The 22,955-nt window shown below is 39.4% G+C and overlaps 1 protein-coding gene across 3 annotated transcripts in view; it reads right to left on the bottom strand.

Moving 5' to 3' along the window:
* LOC124294980 (dipeptidase 1-like) overlaps positions 1-22,955 on the bottom strand; it is a 1,606,684-nt gene that overhangs the window by 262,419 nt on the left and 1,321,310 nt on the right. Inside the window, exon 12 of one of the 3 annotated variants that reach the window (XM_046742824.1) lies at positions 3,620-3,674. The exons of the other annotated variants lie outside the window; for them this stretch is intronic. Within the exon in view, the coding sequence (XP_046598780.1) occupies positions 3,665-3,674 (10 nt within the window). The 3' untranslated portion in view covers positions 3,620-3,664. Of the gene's footprint in view, positions 1-3,619; positions 3,675-22,955 lie in introns of those variants that run through there. 3 annotated transcript variants of the gene reach the window in all.

Here is a 22,955-nt window from a genome sequence, read left to right as displayed (position 1 = left end):
TATCGTTTCAAATATAGTGGATAATTGGTCTACATTTGCGGGTTTTATTACAGGTAATGAGTCAAACGGCGCTGCGATTAGGTCACCTGGTGATTACAAATCACATATGAATAAGAATGCAATATATGCAGTTGCGGACATTTTTAAGATATGTTTAATCGTGTATCGCGAAGAACAAATTCATCCACACCGGATCGGATCACAAAATGAAACACAATTCTCGCTACTCTTCACCGGCGACGGAGACAGTGGACACTTTGATGTCTTGCAGAACCAAAATAAAATTCAGATAGTGAGTAATAAGTATAAAAAGTAACAATCAAATAATATTAAATCTAAATATATCACCAAACAGTCAAAGGGACAGCCAGGACTTACGATGAAAATGGAAAAAGGAGGATTTTCAAGCAGCAGACAAGGCGATGAAGATGGTGGATGTTCGGAAGTATCACAAAAGAAAGAGGAAAATAAAATTGTAAGTGCGAAGTACCAAATAAGCCATAGAATAATGTGCATCAAATATTCGTATAACCAGGTAAGAGGACGACCAGGATCGATGTTGACCCCAAGAGAAAGAGGTGTTTAGCGGAATGAACAGCAACGCAAATATAGAAAAAAAAATAATATAAAGAAGGTGATTTTGGAGAATAACCGGCAGAGCGGTAGTAAAAATAATCCAACGAAGGGTGTCGAAGAATTAGAAGAATCGATTGTGATTATTGATTTGAAAAATAAATCAAGAGGACGACTAACCAGTGTGATGGACATAGAAGAGCGGAAAATTAGACGACGAGAACAGCAGCGAAAATATAGGGAAGCGAACAAAAAATATCATACTGGCTTTTCAACCAACGAACAGAAAGGAGGAGTTTCAACCAGCAGACAAGGCGATGGAGACGGTGGATGGTCGGACGTATCACAAAAGAAAAAGGAAAATAAAATTGTAAGTGCGAATAACCAAATAAGCCAGAGAATAATAATAAACAAATATTCCTATAACCAGGCAAGAGGACGACCAGGATCTATGTTAACCACAAGAGAAAGAGGTGTTTTGCGGAGTGAACAGCAACACAAATATCGGGAAAAAACTAATATAAAGAAGGTGATTTTGAAAAATAACGGGCAGAGCAGTAGCAAAAATAATTCAGCAAGTCAAGGAGATAGATTGATATCAATAGAGAAGAAACACCAATTTTCAACCAACGAATGGAAGCTTAGATTGATGAAAAAAAGAAAAGTAAGCACAGAAGGAATTGAAGTGGACAGTAAGTGCAGACCTGTCATCAAATCAACATGAAGGATTTCGCCTGTCTACTAGACGATGCGTAAGGAAATAGTGAGGCGCGTAGCGCCGAGATGGGGTTGGCGCGCGAAGCGCGCAGGGGCAAAGCCCCTAGTAATTAATAAATATGTATTCGTTCAAGCTAATCTGAGACCCAATATCATAATATTTTCAATATCTCAATGCAATCACGTAGAAGTACCATATTTAAAGTACTTGTAATATGAGCACACAGATAACGTAACCACCATAATAATATTTTTAATATCTGATTCAAAGTATAACCATTTATACCCATATACTTACGACGTGCGCTACGTGATTCCATAAATAGGTACGTACCCACAATGTTCAGCCATATGTATCACCACATTGACGAGATTATTTTTGAAAATACATTGACTTTATGTATATTGAAAAGTATTGCAATAACTAAATGTTTGAAAAGGAGATCGGGGTTTCCGACGAGAGATAAATGTTTCGATACTTGGAGTAGCATAACAAGGCCGGTTCTGGATACAAACACCTTCTTTACCAACCAAGCCGCTTATTTATGCATCCCAGACGCAAATCCTCGAAGGTTACCGCCACTCTCGTAAGATAAAACGTGCTCTGCCGACCTCTCATCGGTAAGAAAATCTCCCAAATGACCATGATCGTCGGTAAAAAATCCTCCAAATGACCATGATCGTTGGTAAAAAATGCCTGAAATTGCCGTGGTATTACCGCTTGTGGAATAAATTGTGCTCTTTGTCAGTAAAGAAAATCATGCTCATCGAGCGGAATCGATAACTGCATTACCGAGCGCACTCCGTGAATCCTCAGGCGTTCGAGCGGACCCCGTGGATTCTCGAACGTTCGACCGAGAATCGTGGCATGTGTCAGGTTTTAAGAGCTTCCAGAAGGTTCGAGAAGATTCTCCGGCGATCAAGAGGTTTCGAGGGCGAAGGTACGACGTTGGGAGGCTCATGAAACGGCCTCGAACAAATCTAGGCTGACAAACAATTCGTCCGACGTGTTTCGACTCGACGTTGAGCGGCATGCGGTCAAAGGATTTCGGTGCGACGTTGAATTCTGAAAGACTCGCTCTGGCCTTGAAGGAATTTCAAACAAACAATTCTCTGAATCATCTGACGAAAACAATACTCGGAATAGTCCGACGAGTTTCGACTTGACGGTGAGCGGCTTGCCGACAAAGGATTGGGGTGCAACGTTGAATTCTGGAAAGTGCTGAAAGTTGTATGTGGCTGCTTAGACCCTGAACAAATGTAGGCTGACAACAATGCGTTCTAGAAGTTTCGACTTGACAGCGAGCAGTCCGGGACCGTGAGGAAAGAGCTTTTTTGACCCTGAAAGATTCTGGGAAACTTAGGCTGACAAATAACGCGTTCGACGAGTTTCGACTTGACGGCGAGCGGTCTGCGGACAACGGATTGAGGTGCGACGTCGAATTCTGGATGGTTCTAACGTAAATCTGTAACATCCAACCAAGTCCACCGTCTGTACAAAATGGGTTAGCTTTGCTAGCTTCTAGAAGTTTGCAAGGATTCTGTGTGCCGGGTGGGAGGAATACGGCTATAAAAGTTTGAATTTCAGGTTAGAAAGGTAGTCTTGCATCTTCAGCTCTCATGAGGAGAACTTCAAACAGAGCAGAATTAAAACAGCAAATCGATCTGTTCTTAAAAAATATTCACGGTGTGAAAACCGTTATTAACCAGAAGTCAGAACTCAACAAAGTGACAAAAAAGTTCGCAAATGTAAATTTATCAAGAAACACGTAACTACGAAGCATTTAAAAAAAATGGATTTCACAAAACTCAACAAAGTTGCAAGCATGAACGAATTTCTGCCGACAAAGAAATTGACGGAGCTGGAAATTTTCAAAATCTATAAAGTCACTAGCATTTGACGAGTCCAAACAAGGTTTGGACAGCGTGTCCTTACAGACCTGAATAACGAATTCAGCGTATTCTTATCGGCATGGATTGTGCGACTGCTAAACGAGGACGAGACCCAATATCAGAAATTGGTGCAGACGATGCAGGAGGAGCGATTGCTCTTGCAGTATCTGGGCGGTCAGTACGGTCAAATGGAATTCAAAGATGTGTCGACTCTCGCCTAATTTGAACACCGTACCTGGGCAACGTGTGCAGCATCTCCTTCTTACCAGCATGAACCGTGCGACTACTAAACGTGATCAAGAACCAATTTCAAAAACTTGACGAAAAACTTTCAAAGAAGTTTCCAATTATTCTATGTTTTATGACCTCTAAGAATACTGTATAAATTTTTTTGACAAAGCTTTTATTTTTCTGCTGTACTCCACATCAACTATCTATATACTACTACTACTACGTTGGTTACGTTGGATGCTGTGGTTGTTTACAGCTCTCTGAAACATATAATAAAGTTTGGAAATTCAAGATATGATGTATCACGCACAAAAGTATTTATCAAATTTGTGCTAAAACTTGTAAAATGATATTTTAGAAACGTAAGACATGTATGTATCACAAAGGTTGGAGGTTTTCGTTGTTAAAAAGAAGAAAAGAAAAATAAATAAATTTGTTCTAAAAGTTGTGAAATTGAAGAAAAATTTTTCTCACATTTTTTGAAACAGAAAATCTCCCCATTCATCACGTGCCAGGCGAGCTGCCACACACGCCTCATAAACGATCACGTCATTTCGAGGGTTATTATTATCATTACGGCCGCCGTTCGCCGTGTGCACACTCAACGACAGCCGGACCGATTATAGGATAAAATAGTAAGGTACTAGGGAGACCCACTCTCTAGGCACCCGCACATGTGGAAGAACATTTACGTACTCCATGGTTTTTTTGCGTTAAAATTTCTGAAAACAAAGCGCACATGCGTTAAATTATTTCTATTTGCTCAAGTAAAATCAAAAATTGTTGTACACTGAAGCTAAAAAAAAAAAAATGTACAAGTGAACTGATTTCAATCACCCGCCTTGACAGTTTGAAAGCTCGACCGCTAATGAATTCATCAGACGGACGGAGCACCCCACTCTTCGTACAGCTTCTTCATATGTTTTAGGTTCACAGTTAAACTAATACCAAATCATAAAGTGGTTGACACTTGTCGGTTACGTTTGCAGGATATATCCTTCCCACTCTGTCCTACTGCACTAGTATGTAGGCCTCGAAATCGTAAAACCGATACCGTGGGCAAAGTAATACATTCCCCTAACCGTCTCGGTGAACGATATCTACTGAGCCTATCACAGTTCCATGTATAACTCTAGCGATTAGTTCACTTTCACAGCTCTCTCTCGTACATGAGGCGTGCGAAACTCCTTCGCCAAGTTCCAAAAACTGCCTTGTCATCTTCCATGCGCTGCAGGTTCGTTCGAGAAATATCTTAAAATTTTTTTCGCTGAAAAATATTGCATACGGCTGTTCACGAACTTTCGGAAATGTGTGAGTCACGTCGTTGTTTACCCATAAAAGGGACCGTGACAGCATAGATCGGTCATTCTAGAGCAAGCTTTGCAACTTTATCTGTGTCAAGTGCGTGATTAAAAGAAGAAGAAACAAACATGGATTCCAAAAAAAGTTTGAAATTGATACAAATTATGGAAACGGCGTTCAAGATTTGACCTAAAAAATCGTTACCGGCAGAGATTGCGAAAATGGATTCGATTCGGAACCCAAAATACCAGGTGTTTGAATAAAATCTTACGCAACAACGCCTCAACGATCGGAGAGAAGACAAGAATTTTGACTACAATTGAAATTCTGAAATCATTCACAGCCAAACTTCAACAATTTTAAAACGTGGGTGACGGATTACAAAGCCGACGAAGAAGCGATCGAGCACGGTCGAAAGATTTGGAGACAGCTTTCGAGAGTCGAATGACAACGGGAGCCGTCATCAATCTACGACACAAGGATTTGAACAGATTTCTCGAAGATGCCAAACACCTCGCCATTGTCAGAATGAAGAGAATGCTGCGAAAGGCTGGGGGTTTGAAAGCCAACTGCATCTTAACCTACAAATTTGGTGTAAGAAAAAACGCCGAACTTGTTGAAGAAATGAAATATTTAAATACCAGAAACCAGATCATCCTCCAGCCAGCTGACATACACGGGTGGTTCGAAGAGCACATGAGACAAAAAATGTTAAGCAAAGTCGAAGATTTGTAAGAGAAAGACTCTGGTTGATCGTTGTACGAAGTGATAAATTTGACTGTAAATCTGAACAAGTACGGCTAATACTAGGCGGTGTGTTGACATACACACCACTACCCAAAAATATTCAAGATAAGAAGACTATCGTCAACATCCGCAACAGCGACTCATATTGCTTTCTATGGTCGGTCAACGCAGCCCTCTTTCCAGCTAACGAAAATCCCAGCGTAATCACATCCTATCCACATTTCAGCTCAGTGCTACGGTATGATGGTTTGAATTTCCCAATGTCCTCAGATCAAATTCCAAAATTTGAGAAACTTAACGGTCTTTCAGTTAACGTTTATGGTATAGATTGTACTGGAAAACAAAAGCGCAGTGAAAATGTACCCATATATTCAAGCTGAAACAAGTCTGATAAACCAGTAATCCATCTTCTAGTCTTAGAGCCTGAAAACGACAATGACGATGATGATGATGATGATGATGGTGTAGAAAATATTAAAAGGAATGTAACACATCATTTTGCATGGATTCGAAATTTTTCGAGATTAGCAAGTTCTCAAGTTTGCAAACGCTCACATCAGACGTGGTTGTGCGATAGGTGTCTGTCTCATTTTAATTTTGAAAGATGCTTGTTGGAGCATCGAGTGGACTGCATAAATTGGAATGAATCCAAAGTCATCTTACCAGCAGAAGAAGATAAGATTCTCAAATTTAAAAATTTCAAACATAAAGAAACCGTTCCAATCTGCGTTTACGCAGATCTATAAGGTTTACTGCGGCCCACTCTTAAAAGTTTTGGGGCAAATAGAACAATTCATCAGAAGCATCTGCCATATAGCATAGCTCACTATGTACATTGTGTGTTTGACGATTCGCTTTCAAAATTCAAAATTAATCGTGGAGAGACTTGCATCCAATGGCTTACAAACGAGTTGAACGAATTGGCACATTCGTTAGAGGGATATTACAAGACTATTATCCCCATGGACGCACTCAATTGCAAGCAGATTAACGAATTTGATTTATCGATGGTCTGTCATATTTGCGGAAAACCGTTCACACCCACAGACGTAAAACGTCGTGATCACTGTCATTTTACGGGAAAGTACTGTGGAGCTGCTCACCGCAGCTGTAATCTAAATTATCAAAATTCGCACACTATTCCAGTGATATCCAAAATCTGTCGGGTTGCGATTCGCATTTTCTGATTAAAGCACCGGCTACATCGTTCGAGGGTACAATTAAGATTCTACCCGTGAACAAAGAAAAGTACATTCACTAGTCGTGAGAAATCAGCAACGTATCTCGGTGATGATCAAAAATCAATCACACGAAAATTTTATCGTAGCTCAGATAAATTTCAGTTATTGACCAGAAAAAAAGTGTTCCCGTACGAATACATAGACAGTTATGAGAAGCTTGAGGACAGACGTCTACCATCGAAACAACAACTTTACTCGAAATGAAATGATCGGGATATATCAGACGACGACTATGCACATGTGAAGTTTGGCAAACTTTTAACGTTTAAACTTTGGGAGAGTATTCGGACTTGTATTAAGAGACGGATGTCTTCTGACTAGCCAACGTTTTTCAAATTTTCCACAGAATTGTTGGACAACGTATAAACTGGACCCATTACATTACTAAACAGCGACCGGTCTGTCGTTTGATGCAATGTTAAAATATACAGGCATCGAGCTCGAGCTTCTCACCCACATAGATATGGTTATGCTTATTGAAAAGGGTATTCGAGGTTGTGTTACAGTGATTGAACAGATACGCAGAGGCTAACAACAGGTACATGGGAGAGGCATTCGATCCTGAGGTCGAAGAATCTTATCTCATGTACTTTGACGGTAATAATTTGTACGGTGCTACTATGAACTTTGCTCTGCCATGTAATTCCTTTGAATGGGTGTCAGGTTTCAGAGAGTGCGACGTTCTTGCCATCCCGAAGAAAACGGAGTTTGGTTACATACTGAAGGTAGATTTGGAATATCCTGAGGAGTTGCATGAAACTCATAAGGATTTACCATTGTGTCCGGAGCACTATGTATCTCTGATTTCGAACAATAAACAGCCGAAATTGACGACCACGCTACTTTCCAAGAAAAACTACGTTGTTCACTATCGCGTTCTGGAACAATGTTTGGAATTAGGCTTAAAATTACTCAAAATTCACAAAGTTCTTAAATTCCAGCAAACCCCGCGGCTCGAAAAATAGATAGATTTGAATACTGATTTGCGGAAAATATCTCACAACGAATTCAAGAAAAATTTTTACAAACTAACAAACAACGCAGTATTTGGCAAAAAAATGAAAACGTGTGAAAGTACAGAGATATTCGATTTACCACCGAATGGGATGGACGGTACCATAACCAAACCTCATTTTCATAGCTGCACCGTATTCGACAAAGAGATAATTATCGTCAAAATGGGTGAAACGAAAGTAAAGTTGAATAAACCATTGTATAGGTTTCTCCATCCTGGATCTGTCTGAAACATATATCTACGATTTTTATCATAATTATATTGAACGGAAATTTGGCAACCGAGCAAAATTAACGTATACCGATATCGATTTACAACTTTATCGTCCCCGACGTACATGAATATATGAAGGAGGACTTGCAATAATTCGATACGTCTGATTATCCGCTTGATAACGCTTATGAAATGCCTCTAGCGAACAAAAAAGTCCTCGACTTAATAAAAGATAAGAATATCGGCAAAATAATGTTGGAATTTGTAGGATTAAGCGCAAAATTGTATGCATTCCGAATCTTGAGAGATGAGAAAGACAATAAACGTGCCAAAGGTGTCAAAGGATCTGCGTTTACAAAAATCAGTTTCAACGATTATTTGGAATGTGCTTTGAAACGTCAAAATTTGTTTACAAATCAGCATTTGGTATTAGGTCGAAAACACGAGGTATACAGTGTAGAACAGCAGAAAGTGGCACTGAGCTGGAATGACGACAAGCGGATCGTGTTTCAAAACACAACCGACACGCTTCCGTAGAGCTACAAGCCTGCACCTTAGCTATGTAATTACCGTAACGTAATGTACGTAGGATTTAATTTATGACTGTACCATGATGTATAGAATATTATGATGTAGGATGGTGAATAAAAAGTTCCGAAATATACAAAATTATACAACGATGCAAATGTCTCTCGATTGTCTAAGAAATGAAGAAGCATACTTGTGATGTATCGGGTATAAAATAAAGAGGCAGATACGTTTTCACAAAAATTCATTTATTCAAATGTTACATGTCCGATTCGTTTATACAACTGTTGTGTGTATTGTCAAAACCTAACCACTTAACGTATAATTTTTTTCCACGCTTCTTGAGCATCTTCTCTACCAGATAGATATCCGGATGTTTAACCTTAAGGAGATCTTATTTGTAGAAACCACCAGCGATGGGTTGATTTCGGTAGTCTTTGAGCTTGTACGTCACAGGATGAGTATTTTCCACTCGACTTATAGTGAATATTTCAGTCGTCCAATTGGGAGTGTAACCTTTCTCGAAGAAATTTTTGAATTTGCTGATTCGAACTTTGTCGCCGGATTTGAACTTTGCCGATTTGGTAGGTATCGCTCGAAGCCCTCCGTACGCCTGACGTAATAATTGCCTTTCGATTGCAACGGTGACATTCAATGGTTTTATTCGTATGGTCCGATGTTTCGTGTTGTTGTAGGTCGATATCGAATCGGGTAAGATGTCGAGCCACTTGTAGCTTTCTTGCATACTGTACCGTTTCCACATTTCACCTTGCAGCATGCGATTAAAACGTTCGCAGATCAATGCCTTCAAATTACTGTACGTAGAGTAAAGTTTGATTCCGTAGCGTGACATAAGAAATTTAAATTTCGAGTTGGAAAATTCCGTTCCTCTGTCGACGTGTAAATATTTCGGTACCAGTCCTTGGACAGGCACAGATTCCATTGCCTTTGTAACATCATCTCCAGACTTGCTCTTTATCGGTATAGGCCATGCGTACTTTGAAAAAATATCAATGACTGTGAGCAATTACATGTAGCCTTTGTTTTGTCCAGCGTACGACATCATATCAACAAGATCCGCCAGCCAGGTCTCGTCGATACCGCGCACGTCTACACGTCGACGCGGGTAATTTTGAAGCTAGAAGCGTCGCGGATAAAGTATTAGCCAAAAAAGCCTAGAAACAGCTTTTCGCAAATGACGCAAATTTGGGTGAGAAGGCAGCCGCTTAGGCTGTAGCTAACAGGATGAAGGTGAAAACAAAGTTAGGCATGTGGTGTCGAAAACGAAAGAACGTTTCCTTGAACAATATCATACGAGCTGCAAAACAGACTATGATTCGGAGCTACGACGCGAAAACGAGCATTGAATCTGCGCTCAAAGGTGCTCGAGAAGCTGTGAAAAACGAAGGCGGTAAATATAATGTCCGATCACTGCGCGTTCTACCGGTACCCTCAAAAGTCGGCGGATTTCTATCTTTTCTCATACCTATTTTTACCAGTCTCAGAGCTGCGGGTGCATTAGCGGGGGGTGCTACGGGTATAGCAGAGGCTGTGAACGATGCGAGCGCGGCTGAACGAAAATTAGAGGGAAGCAAATAGCATAACAAAACGATGAAAGTGATCGCCTTAGGTGAAGGTCTTCTTCTCAAACCTTATGAAAAGGGTTTCGGTCTTCATCTTCAAAAAAACTAAGTGTCAAGCTACCACGTCGAGTGTTGACCAACTGGGATTTGCTAAAGTATGCAGAAATCATGAAAATTCTATACTTCCGAGGTGCCTTTATGCGCAACGAAATGCCCAAAACCGGACCGCGTGAAAACGAGACAGCTGTAGTCAATCTCGACGATAAAGATGGCCCTGGGACACACTGGGTTGCATATAAGAAACGTAGCAACGATGTAGTTTATTTCGACAGTTTCGGTCTTCTTCAACCTCCGTTAGACCTCGTGAAATATCTCGGTGCTGGTAGCGTCAACTACAACGATGAAAGGTATCAAGATTACGGTTCACTCGATTGCGGACACTTGTGTCTGAAAGTTCTCAGCGATGAACTATGAAAAAATGACACGTAATTTAATAACGTCAGTCTACCACTCGCAGTCATGGATGATTTGTTAACATTAACGATGTCGGAAACGTCTTCGATTCTCGAAGCGCAATATTTTCCTCCGATCGAACTTGCTTTGAAAAAAAATTATGTTCTTGGTCTCATTAAACTGTTAACCTTCAATTCTATTCCCAACGTTAATGTCTGTTGCAATTAACTATACGTAGCCGATAAGGTAGTTACTATATCCACTGGCAGCTACGAAATTGAGGTTATGGACAAGTATATTCAAGACGCGTTAAGAAGTACCAACATTGAACTCAGCATAAAGCCTAACAACAATACGTTATGCAGCCAAATCAAATGTAGCCATGTCGTAAATTTAGAACCTGGCGATTCTATTGGTCAATTTCTCGGATTTACACCGCTCGTATTGGCAGCCAACCAAACTCACCATGCGGATATGCCTGTAGCTATTCTCAAGGTCAATGCGTTGCGAGTCGAATGCAGCATTACAACGGGTGCCTACGTCAACGAGCGCAAAGTGCATACTATTCACGACTTTTTCCCTATCGTTCCGCCGCGATATACGATCGTGAAAGTGTCGTCGCACGTAATTTACCTTCCGATCATCGTCAAGACCATGGATCACATATAGCTTCGGTTAGTCGATCAAGACGGAGACCTGGTCAATTTTTCCAGAGAAGTTATAACTGTAAGACAGCACATCAAATCGCAAAATACAAAAGGGTATTGTATATAACAAATTGTCCATAAAGAGTTATATTAGTCAGTCAACATATCCCGATCAAGTCAGTCATCGATCGATTCCCGAACCGCTAACACGTCGAAACGTGGAGTTTCTGATAGCTTTGTTTCTAAAGCTGACACCTTTTGGAAAAGGAATATCCGAAAATGAAAACTGTGATTCTGCTGTTTTGTTGCCTGCTACGTACCATGGAGGAGGAAATCTAGAGCTATCAAACACCTGTCGTCTTTGACTAATCAATCGCCCACCATGAAATACACGCACACAAACCGTACGCATCGTCAATTTTCAACAACAGCGATGAGATTCGAATCACCGTTCAGCATCAGGATTTATGGGTATTACCGAGCAAGAGATCGCTGCATATCTCTCGAAAATTGCTCAAATCGGACGGCACTGCAGCAGCGATCACAACTTTAGTCAATAATACCATCTGCCATTTGTTCGAAGATGTACGGTACGAACTAAACGCTGTAGAGATTGATAAATGTAAAAACGTTGGTATGACCAGCCTGCTGAAAGGTTTTGCTCCGCTCAACCCTGGTCAAAGTTGGCTGATGGAAAATGCTGGATGGCTCGACGTTCAGGAAATGAAGAAATTAACTGATGCCGATGGCAACTTTGACGTATTTATTCCCTTGAGCATGATATTGGGCTACGCTGAAGACTATCGCAAGATCATCGTTAACGCGAAACACGAGCTGATTCTTACAAGATCGAAAAGTGACCTAATGCCATCGTTCAGATTTATGATGAAGACTTTAGAATCGTGATAGATCAGGTGAATTGGTTAGTACCCTATGTGAAGCTCTCGGATCAACGAAAAATCGCACTGTTGAACTTCATTGAGAAAGATACACCTGTCTCCATGAGCTTCCGCAGTTGGGAGTTGTACGAATATCCTTTGCTACCGGCAACCACGAAACACGTTTGGACTGTGAAAACGTCCACCCATTTGGAAAAACCGCCATTTGTTATGCTCGGTTTTCAAACGAATAGAAAAAACAAAGCCAGCAAAAATGTCAGTCATCTTAATTACTGTAACATTACTGACGTCAAGTTCTTCTTGAATTCCGAGTATTACTCGTACGGTAACCTGAACTTGAACATGGGTCAGAATCGCTTTGCATTACTGTACGAGATGTACACAAACTTTCAGGCCACCTGTTACGGCAAAGAACCCGAGCCTCTGTTGACGGAGAGCAAAATTCTATAGTACGAACCTCTGATTTTCATTGACTGTTCGAAATAAAACGAGGCTCTGAAATCTGGACCGATAGATATTCGTTCTGAATTTGAGGCTAAAAATAACCTTCTACTGATATATCTGCCTACTGCTTGATTTTACATGATCGTATAATTGAATATAACCCGCTGAGTGGTCGGGTGAGGAAATTGGTATGAAAACCTTGCAGGTTGTGACAATTGATTCAGTATTTCTCACGATGGAGTTCATAGTTGACGTACAAGGATTTAGAAGCCCGGGTTCCGGTTTTACACCAAAAGAGTTGTCGGTTGTGTCATTCGACCAAGATACCAACCTGTCAATTTTTCTTCTCGAACCTCTGTACGATTGGATTTATTCACTCGCTTCATTCAAAAGCGAAAATTTCTGGCTGTCACGGAATTATCAGGGACCAGCCTGGGAAGGTGGTCATTTACCTTTCGAGAAGCTTGACTTCACCATCGAATGTATGTCGCTGCGTAATGCTTTGGCAGTTTACGTAAAAGGTTTGGAAAAGAAAAGTTGGCTGCATAAAATTCTGGGTAAAAAAGTTCAAGCCGTTGATTTGATGGATTTGGGTCGTCCGTGGTTCCGGAAATTGCATAAAATGTCATATACGAATTTAACCTGTACGCATCATGCTATATTACGTCCAAACTGTGCAGCCCAACATGTATTGTTACTGCAAAATTTTTCACTCAAACACAAAAGACAATCGGTATCTACTCGAACAGTTATTTATTCCCATTGCCTAAAGCATGGGTACGATACCGTTAAGTAAGAAACATGTAATCACACTTATATATCAAAATTATGAATTTCATGTAAGACTGTGATCTTAAGTTGTTTTTTTCAATAAAATATGTTTTATCGTTAATATCAACCGTTAATTCAGAACCTCTGTCCTGCTAGTTAAGAGTTTATTTCAGAACCTCAATCTGAGGTCCGCAGACCGCTCGCCGTCAAGTCGAAACTCGTCGAACGCGCTGTTTGTCAGCCTAAGTTTCCGAGAATCTTTCAGGGTCAAAGAAGCTCTTTCTCATAGTCCCGGACTGCTCGCTGACAAGTCGAAACTCGTCGAACGATTCCGAGAATTGTTCGTCTGAAATTCGTTCAAGGTCAGAGCGGATCTTTCAGAATTCAAAGTCGCACTAAAATCCTCTGACCGCATACCACTCAACGTCGAGTCGAAACACGTCGGACGAATTGTTTGTCAGCCTAGATTCGTTCAAGGCCGTTGCATGAGCCTCCCCATGTCGTACCTTTGCCTCCGAAACCTTTCGATTGCCGGAGAATCTTCTTGAACCTTCTGGAAACTCTCAAAAAACCTGACACGGGCCAGGATTCTCGGTCGAACGTTCGAGGTTCCACGAGGTGAGCTCGAACGCCTGAGGATTTACGGAGTGCGCTCGGTCATGCAGTTATCGATTGCGTTGAAAGAGCATGATTTTCTTCACCGTCATAGAGCACAATTTATCCCACACGGGGTAATACCACGGCAATTTCAGGCATTTCTTACTGACGATCATGGTCATTTGGGAGATTTTCTTACCGACGAGCGGTCGGCAGAGTACGTGTTATCTCACGAGAGTGGGGGTAACCTCAAAGGGATTGCGTCTGGGGATGCACTGATAGGCGGTTTGATCGGTAAAGAAGGTGTCTGTATCTAGAACCGGCCTTGTTATGCTACTACTTGGTTACATGAAAAATGTAACTCTTCATTTTCTACAACTGACTCTCACAAAAGTTGCCGTAGCACAAGCGCATAGCAGCCAGCGTACGACTAACGCTCCCCCCCTCCCCCCTGCCCTTCCAGTTCCGTCGCCACAGAATCGAAACTATGTTTAAAGGTCAACACGCATCAAACTGTTACAATAAATACGTATACTAATCGGCTCAAACGCGCACTAATATCTGGGTGATAGATTCCATTGTAAAATTTTGTAAGTTTGTCATTACATTTCCACAACATTCCGCCTCCTTTCGAACATTCAATTCCGTACCTTCACCGAATGTTCTTCCCCAGGGGGGGAGGGGGGGGGGGGGGGGGGGGGGGAGTTGTTACGTGCTCGGTCTTGTATCACGCTCATAACTTAATCTTCGTAGCTCTTATCCAGAAGCCGGTTTACTTCATCAAACTCAACGAACTCTTGCACAACCTGTGCACGCTTGACTGCCTCCTCTTGCTCCAAGAACCCTGATCATGCATTCTGCTTTCTGCATTCACCCCTGCTTTTTCTTCTCATCCCAAGTAGTCATTCCATCTTTACCTCCTGACTGACACATTTCTCATCTACCGTCGAAATTGTTCGCTTTGTCCCCTGCTTTTCAACCGAATCAATAAATATCAAACTTATATTCTCATCATATCACGCATTCAGGCCGTTACACTGATGTTGGGCGCCAGACACTTAGTGTTACGAATCACAATAAAACCAAGAAACTTTAATGTAAGGAAAACATTGCCTTAAGCGAGATACTCAATTGTTTAGTATTTGGTAGGGGAAATCGTGGGCCGGGAATTCTATGTTATGACATACACATAAGTAAAAAGAAAAATAATGAAACAATAGTTAATTGCGGGTCAATTAAGACTGTGTTCAACTTGCCAGTCTTTTACAAGTGACCGCAATGAAAGACATTTACAAGAAGCATACGACGCGACATTCAGGTACGTGATAAACAAACAGTGTCGTAAACAATGATAATTCAACAAGTGAGCGATAACAGTATTATGAGATGGGTCAACGATATTGCAAAAAGTGACTATTAGATTTAATAACAATACAGAGAACGATACATTGATAAGAACTTAATAACCAGGCAACAAAATACGCTTACAATACAAAAACAACGGTGTGAAAAGTAACAACGGGCTCCACACAGATCAACAGGCTTATCGCATGTCGCGATGCCAGCCAGAAATACATATACATATATATTCGTATCAACTAAACTAATTGTAAGACCCAACACTGTAATTGTGTTTTTGTTCTTTCTCAATAACCCCCATGCAATACATAAAACTACTACATCTCATCACCAATATTTTAGTAATTTGACCCCCTATCTAATACGTGCACGCACATCATCTCAGTATTTACATTTTATGTAAGTGAAAAATCAAATGAACAAGTCATATATTTAAAAATTATACGTACACCATGTAATTCCAAAGTTAAAGATTTTGTTATGAATTGTTTATACCACGTATTGGAAATGTGTGTAGAAACGAGAGAACTTTACTGCAATCGGTAGAAAACAAGGTAACGATAGCTCGGTAGATAATACGACGAATTTACCATAGAATATAACCAGTACAAGAGATTAATATTCATTAACAATTTACAAAATCGGTAGCGTAAACGATCGACTAGATAACTTTCGGTAGAATTATTCATAAACGATAGAATCAATAATTTATAATGATTACGGACCTGAGGAATTAAACAATGAATTCCTAAACATAACTTTCCATAGAATTCTTCATAAACGATAGAATCAATTTGTAATGATTACGGACTTGAGGAATTGAACAATGAATTCCTGAACATTACTTTTGAGAGAACTCAAAATACAAAATCATGAGAGAGTGAGAATTTCGGAGAGTTCACAAAATAAAGAAATACACTAAATACACCGCAGTACAAAAGAATCAAGGATAATTCGCAGAACTTAACTTAACAAGATACAGAGAAAAGAATAACAGGCAAAAATAATATAAAATTGCCAATAGCAATAGAAAAAAAAGGTGCGGTAATATTTAGAGGCTGATTCTACGCTCGGTTGTACTCCAAGGAACTTGATATACGATACAATAGGCACAAAAATAAATGAAAATACAAGAAGCAATAACAGAAATAAAATATAAGGCACACTACTATTACAAAAAAGTATGGAATGAAACGTAAAGCCAATAGGGCTCAAAATACGATAGAAAATACAGAAGCAGGCTAATAGGAATTCACAAATAATCAGAAAAGTTATAAATACAAAAGAAATAATTATTCGGCAGTTACGAGGTCGCTCAGACACGAAAATAATTAATTACTGAAATCATGCAGTCGCACGGCGGCTTACTGCAACTCTAAGCCGTGGACCATGATTCACACAAAACTGGCATCGCACGATGCAACCAAGAAACGATAAATACAATATTAATGACCGAAATCATGCAGTCACACGGCGGCTTACTGCAACTCTAAGCCGTGGACCATGATTCACACAAAGTCGATGAATACCATAAGAAAGAATAGAAATTATGAGCAACTTCGTAACGATACAATACAGAGGCAGAAGCCTTACCTTAGTCGGTGACTTCAGGCACACAACACTGAATTCATTTTTAATTATAACTCAGAATGCGCAAAACGGAACGGAAGAAAGGAAGGATGAAACGGAATCACAGGAGAAATCTAACGATAGAACAAACAGTAGTAGTGATAAAACGCTAGCGGGATCATCAACGATAGGAACGATAGAGAAACGATAGCGGTAAAAAGAGAAGTATCGATAGCTTGAATCGGTAGGATAAGGAAATTCGATGCTGTCACCCAGCAGGTCAAGCGTAGAATAGAAGGAGATCGGAGTTCGGCTCGCCGATCTCGCGGTTGTCGTGAGGTGATTCTTCTTCCCTTTGATTGGTTGGTTGACCCCCACCGCAAATAGGCCATCCCCCTGTGGCGAATATTGGTTACGACGTGGTCATGCGTTTTCGAAGATTACCGCTAGATGTGGCGTAATGTGCTGCTCGTGATTTCGTCACTGACACCAACTCGTACGACTTAATAGCTGCTTCAGGTTACTATCCAGGTTGCCTATCATCGGGGACATCTTTGACAGAGGCATACACAGGGTGCCTCTCGGTCAGAATTACCGAGTGGAGAGTGACGCCTCTGATGAATAAGAATTCTCGACCTCGTATGTAATCTATTATAGAGTCTTGGTGATCGGTCAATTAAGAAAACGTATTTTTAGTTAACGTTTCGACCCGGATATGGGCCCTCCTCAGAACGATTTATTTTTTTAAACTGTCAAAAATAACAAAAAAATTTTTGTAAAATAAATAATAGTACTGGAAGTAATCAGACTTAAATATTGTAGATGTAATACTCTTAGAACTATTATATATTGTTGATAGTAAGAACCTTATGATTAATTGAAATAAGGATGTTTTTGAGTGTTATTTACCTTTTGAATTAAGTAAGTGGACTAAGATGTAGTCGAATTCATAATTACAATTGGTGGAAACAGTGTTCTTTTGAGTGACGGTAGACAATGTCAATCTTCAAGTTATTTCATATGTGGGAGTTAATAGTTGGTAGTCATTAATTAAAAAGATTAAAGAACTATGTTTCTTCACAGTCAGTATGTCATTGTGTTAAAAGGTTATTAAAGAAGGTCTTTTAGCAATGAAATTAATTCACAGGTGTCAATGAAGTGGAGGTAGGCTCTTTATAATTAAGTTCTACATGTCTAACGAAATATTGTTGGTTGAATAAATTGAGTCAACAGGTGAATAACGACTGATGGGAGAAAACAATGTAATCCAGAGTGAAGGTGAACCTATTATAAACAATTATACAGAAAAACAATAAATATTTTGTAAGAAAAGTCAATAGCCCGACCTATACCTTAGCCAAAGCAATCAATTCATGGCTCACCACCAATATCACACCTCCCATCTCGAGAGTTGAGGATAGCTTTTTCTTAGTTGATAAAATTAAAACATTGATTATCCCGGACAATTACACGTTAATATCTTTAGATATAATTTCACTCTTTACCAACGTTCCTACAGATCTCGCATTGCGTGCAATAAACAACCGGTGGGCTTCTTTGGAAAATAAGATCCCAATTCCCCTTAGTGAACTTGAAAAAGCCTTAAAAATATGTTTTGACTCCGCAATATTTAAATTTAATAACGATACTTATGCACAACAGTTTGGTTTGCCTATGGGATGTCCTCTCTCCCCAATCCTATCAGACCTCGTCATGGAAGACTTGGAAACGTCTTGCATTAACGATCTTGGTTTTGATTTACCGTTCTATTTTCGATACGTGGATGATATTCTTACTGCCGTTCCAAATAAAAAAATACATCACACTCTTAATATTTTTAACCGGTACCATCCTAGATTACAATTTACTATCGAAACAGAAGAAAATAACGCCATCAGTTTCTCAGACGTATTGTTGATACACAACAATAATAATATCAAGACAGATTGGTTTCACAAAAAAACCTGGTCACAAAGATACCTGAATTTCAATTCTCACCATCCTTTGTCCTTCAAAATAGGCACCATCTTTAACCTAGTTGACAGAGCTATCAAACTAGCTAGTACAGAGTTCCAGGAAAAAAACCTGTCGCTCATATACAATGTACTAAGATGGAATGATTACCCTCATGGCCCATTACACCAACAAATTAATAAGAGACGCACCTACATCAACAACATACCTGACAATAATATTGACTCTGCTCCCGCTGAAGATAGCAATAGACCCGCTACTACATATATCCCCATCCCATATGTATCCGGCCTCTTTGAGTCACTTAACCGCTTATTCGCCAAATATAATGTCAAGTTTGTTGGAAAAAATTCAAAAGATTCACAACTAGTTTTTGATACAGGCAAAGACAAGATCCCCATGGGCAAACGATCTAATGTCGTGTATAAAATACCATGCAATGACTGCAATCAAGTCTACATAGGTCAAATTGGTCGACATCTCAACACTAGAATTAGGGAACACCAACGCAACATACATGAGATTGAAGAACGTCACACAGCTCTAACGAAACATAGTATCGATAAACAACACACTTTTAATTACGACAACACAAACATCCTTTGTGAAGAACACAATTATTATAGAAGACTGTTATTAGAAATGTGCAACATTGTAGGTCATACCAATTCTGTTAATCTTAGACAAGATGTTGAACATTTAAGTAATATTTACAAACCTCTAATCTCCGCCCACACAACAAATATTGTTTAACCTTAACTACATACAAAAAATTTTTTTTGTCCCCATTATACAGTCCTTTCTACATAACTTTTCTTACAAAATATTTATTGTTTTTCTGTACAATTGTTTATAATAGGTTCACCTTCACTCTGGATTACATTGTTTTCTCCCATCAGTCGTTATTCACCTGTTGACTCAATTGGTTCAACCAACAATATTTCGTTAGACATGTGGAACTTAATTATAAAGAGCCTACCTCCACTTCATTGACACCTGTGAATTAATTTCATTGCTAAAAAGACCTTCTTTAATAACCTTTTAACACAATGACATACTGACTGTGAAGAAACATAGTTCTTCAATCTTTTTAATTAATGACTACCAACTATTAACTCCCACATATGAAATAACTTGAAGATTGACATTGTCCACCGTCACTCAAAAGAACACTGTTTCCACCAATTGTAATTGTGAATTCGACTACATCTTAGTCCACTTACTTAATTCAAAAGGTAAATAACACTCAAAAACATCCTTATTTCAATTAATCATAAGGTTCTTACTATCAACAATATATAATAGTTCTAAGAGTATTACATCTACAATATTTAAGTCTGATTACTTCCAGTACTATTATTTATTTTACAAACATTTTTTTGTTCTTTTTGACAGTTTAAAAAAATAAATCGTTCTGAGGAGGGCCCATATCCGGGTCGAAACGTTAACTAAAAATACGTTTTCTTAATTGACCGATCACCAAGACTCTATAATAGATAGAGTGACGCCTCACTGTTCACTTCCACCGGCTTTTGTACAGGCAGTAGCCGGCTGCCTATACCCGAGGTCGTGCAGTCAGACGGTTGACTAAACCGTGGACCACGACCCACACAATTAGTCCTTGCCGACAGGAAGGCTGCGTCGATCCTCGGAACGATGACTTTATCAATCTGGACGTAGTGGTTTGGAGTCTGTCCGGCACCAGGCCGGTAAGTCCGAAGATGGCAGGCTACGGTCTGCCCTTTACGCCATTCTTACGGCATCCGATAGAGCGGGCGGCTGGTTCCTCCTTGAGGAGCGGTGCCCTCGGCCGTCGGGAGGATTTTTATCTCCCTGTTCACCGGCAGTCGAGGCGATACGGAAGGTTCGGGTGGATGCTACCCCAGGTGTATAGAAGTGCACCAAGGTAGCCAGTATAGTCTGGTTAGACCGTCGGTAGGCGAAGTCGTCGAGAGCTGGAAATGGTAGATATCGGTCTCTCGGTGGTCGGGATCGTTGTCGTCCAAGTACCTTATTAGCGTGCGCCGAAGCACGAAATAAAGAATTTACAAAGAAAGAATTAGTCAAAAGTAGTTATTGCCTATTTTGTATCGAGTTCGGTCGGAGTCCCCTGCTGAAGACGCGTAAACTAGAAATAAAACACAGGGTTGATTCGTCTAAAATGTAGAGTTTATTACTACAACATGATCGTTCTAAATATACAAAAGATTTACCGGCATGTACTTACCTAAAATGTAGAGAATCAACATATTAATGTTCGTACTTCTTTATGTTATATTCCCGTATGAGGTTCTATCTCCTCCTAGATTCTGTAGAGGATTATAACAGTTTATTCATTATCAATAAAGTTTATACCTAAATTCCTAACACGACGACTCGCTTCGGGTCTCTCTGTCTGCTGTCTCTCAATCTATCTCTGTCTCGAACTCTCTTTCTCTGTCTTTCTTTACGAGTCCATCGACTGGCGACCTCTCTCGACGTACCAGATTTACCGGCGTGTACCCAAAGCTTATGCTCCCTCCACCCCATCAAGATGCTTAATTTTATCTGAAGGTGGAAATTTAGCATTTTTATTACAAACCATTGAACATAGGGATGAGCTTTGTGACATGATACAGACCAAGTGATCTTCTGTTATATCCGGTGTCTATTTTATAAATTGAATCCGAAATTTTTTCCATTACTTTAAATGGACCAATTCTGATTTCATCCATTTTCTTCCTGTTTGATTTATTTCCATGATTTTATGATCCATGATGATTTATTTAACCACGTAGACTAAATCTCCTTCTTTGAATGTATATTGTATTCTGTTTCTATCAAATATAGATTTGTTATAGTCGTGGTATTTCTTCGTTTCGAGTAGTGCTATTTTCCTATCTTGTTCCAAATCCTTTGTATATTTATCTTTTTCTTTCAATTCAGGTGGTAATAAGTCCGTAGATTCTCCACTTAAGAGGTATTTTGGTGAAAATCCTGTGACTGTGTGGTTTGTCCCGTTGTATTTATTTGTACATTCTTCTGCTGTTTTGGACCATGCTGATTTCTTTTCTCTTTCGTTTAGTTTATATCGTATTCTATTGACCAGTGTCTGATTCAGACGTTAATTCGGACCATTCGGAAACGGTGCATCTACTGCTGTGAAAATCAGTTGTATATTTCGATTTTCAAGATAATTTCTAAATTCGTTCGAATTTAGAGCCGGATATTGATCTGAAAGTAGTGTTTCAATCGTATTCTCTTTTGGAACTTCCTTAATTAATTTTATGAAGCCCTGAGCGTTTTGGTTTCTTGAGCATAGTGTATATGCAAATCTTGTGAAATGATCCACCAGTAAGTGTACGTATTTCTATGTTGATCTTTAACCACCGAATCCACCAATAGTGTCCAAAGACATTACTCGAAAGGGTTTTTCAGCTTGACCCAATTGTGACATCAGGCCATATTTTCTGTTTAGTGTTGTTTTGTTTCTTATGCAAACTTCAAAGTTTTTACACATCCTTTCGATGTTTTTCATGATGTTTGGTGCCGTGTCAAAAGCTTTTACCTTTGTTTCCATTTCTTTCATTCCTATGTAACACTAGTCTTCATGAACTTCCTTTAGTATAATTTTACTATATTCTTCACTTAGTATTATTTGTTAATTTTTTTTATTTTATTTTTTTTGTAGTACACTTCGTTTTCCATTGTAAATCTTTTATTTTCTTTTATTTGTTGGTTTTGTGCTTGATCGCTTTTTATATCTTCTAGTTTTATAATATTCACCGTTGACAGGTTATCATCATTATTTTCGTAACACTACAAAACTAGGTTCCTGCTAAGACAATCTGCTTCGTTATTTGTTTTCCCTGGCTTGTACCTTATTGTACAATTACATTGCGACAAATAATGAATCATGTTGCCTAATTCATCATCAGTTCTACTTCTAACATTTAGCTTTTCTAGGGGTTTGTGATCCGTATATACGGTGAAAGCGTTTCCTAGTAGCCAATATTGCCAGAATTTTAGGCTTTCTTTTATCGCCAAACATTCCAAAAAAATGGGTTTTTTCTTCTTTTGGGATTCATTTAACTTTTTTGAAAAGTAACTCACCGTCTTCTGCTCTCCATTTATTTGGGTTTGTTTTAGAACAGCTCCTAAACCAACTATACTGGCATCCGAATAAATAGATATAGGTAACTTCGGATCAAAGATGGCAA

The sequence above is a fragment of the Neodiprion lecontei genome, chromosome 6, assembly GCF_021901455.1.
Source record: "Neodiprion lecontei isolate iyNeoLeco1 chromosome 6, iyNeoLeco1.1, whole genome shotgun sequence".
Lineage (NCBI taxonomy): Eukaryota > Metazoa > Arthropoda > Insecta > Hymenoptera > Diprionidae > Neodiprion > Neodiprion lecontei.
Note: the sequence above shows the minus strand (reverse complement) of the source record. Positions and strands in the feature narration are given on the sequence as shown.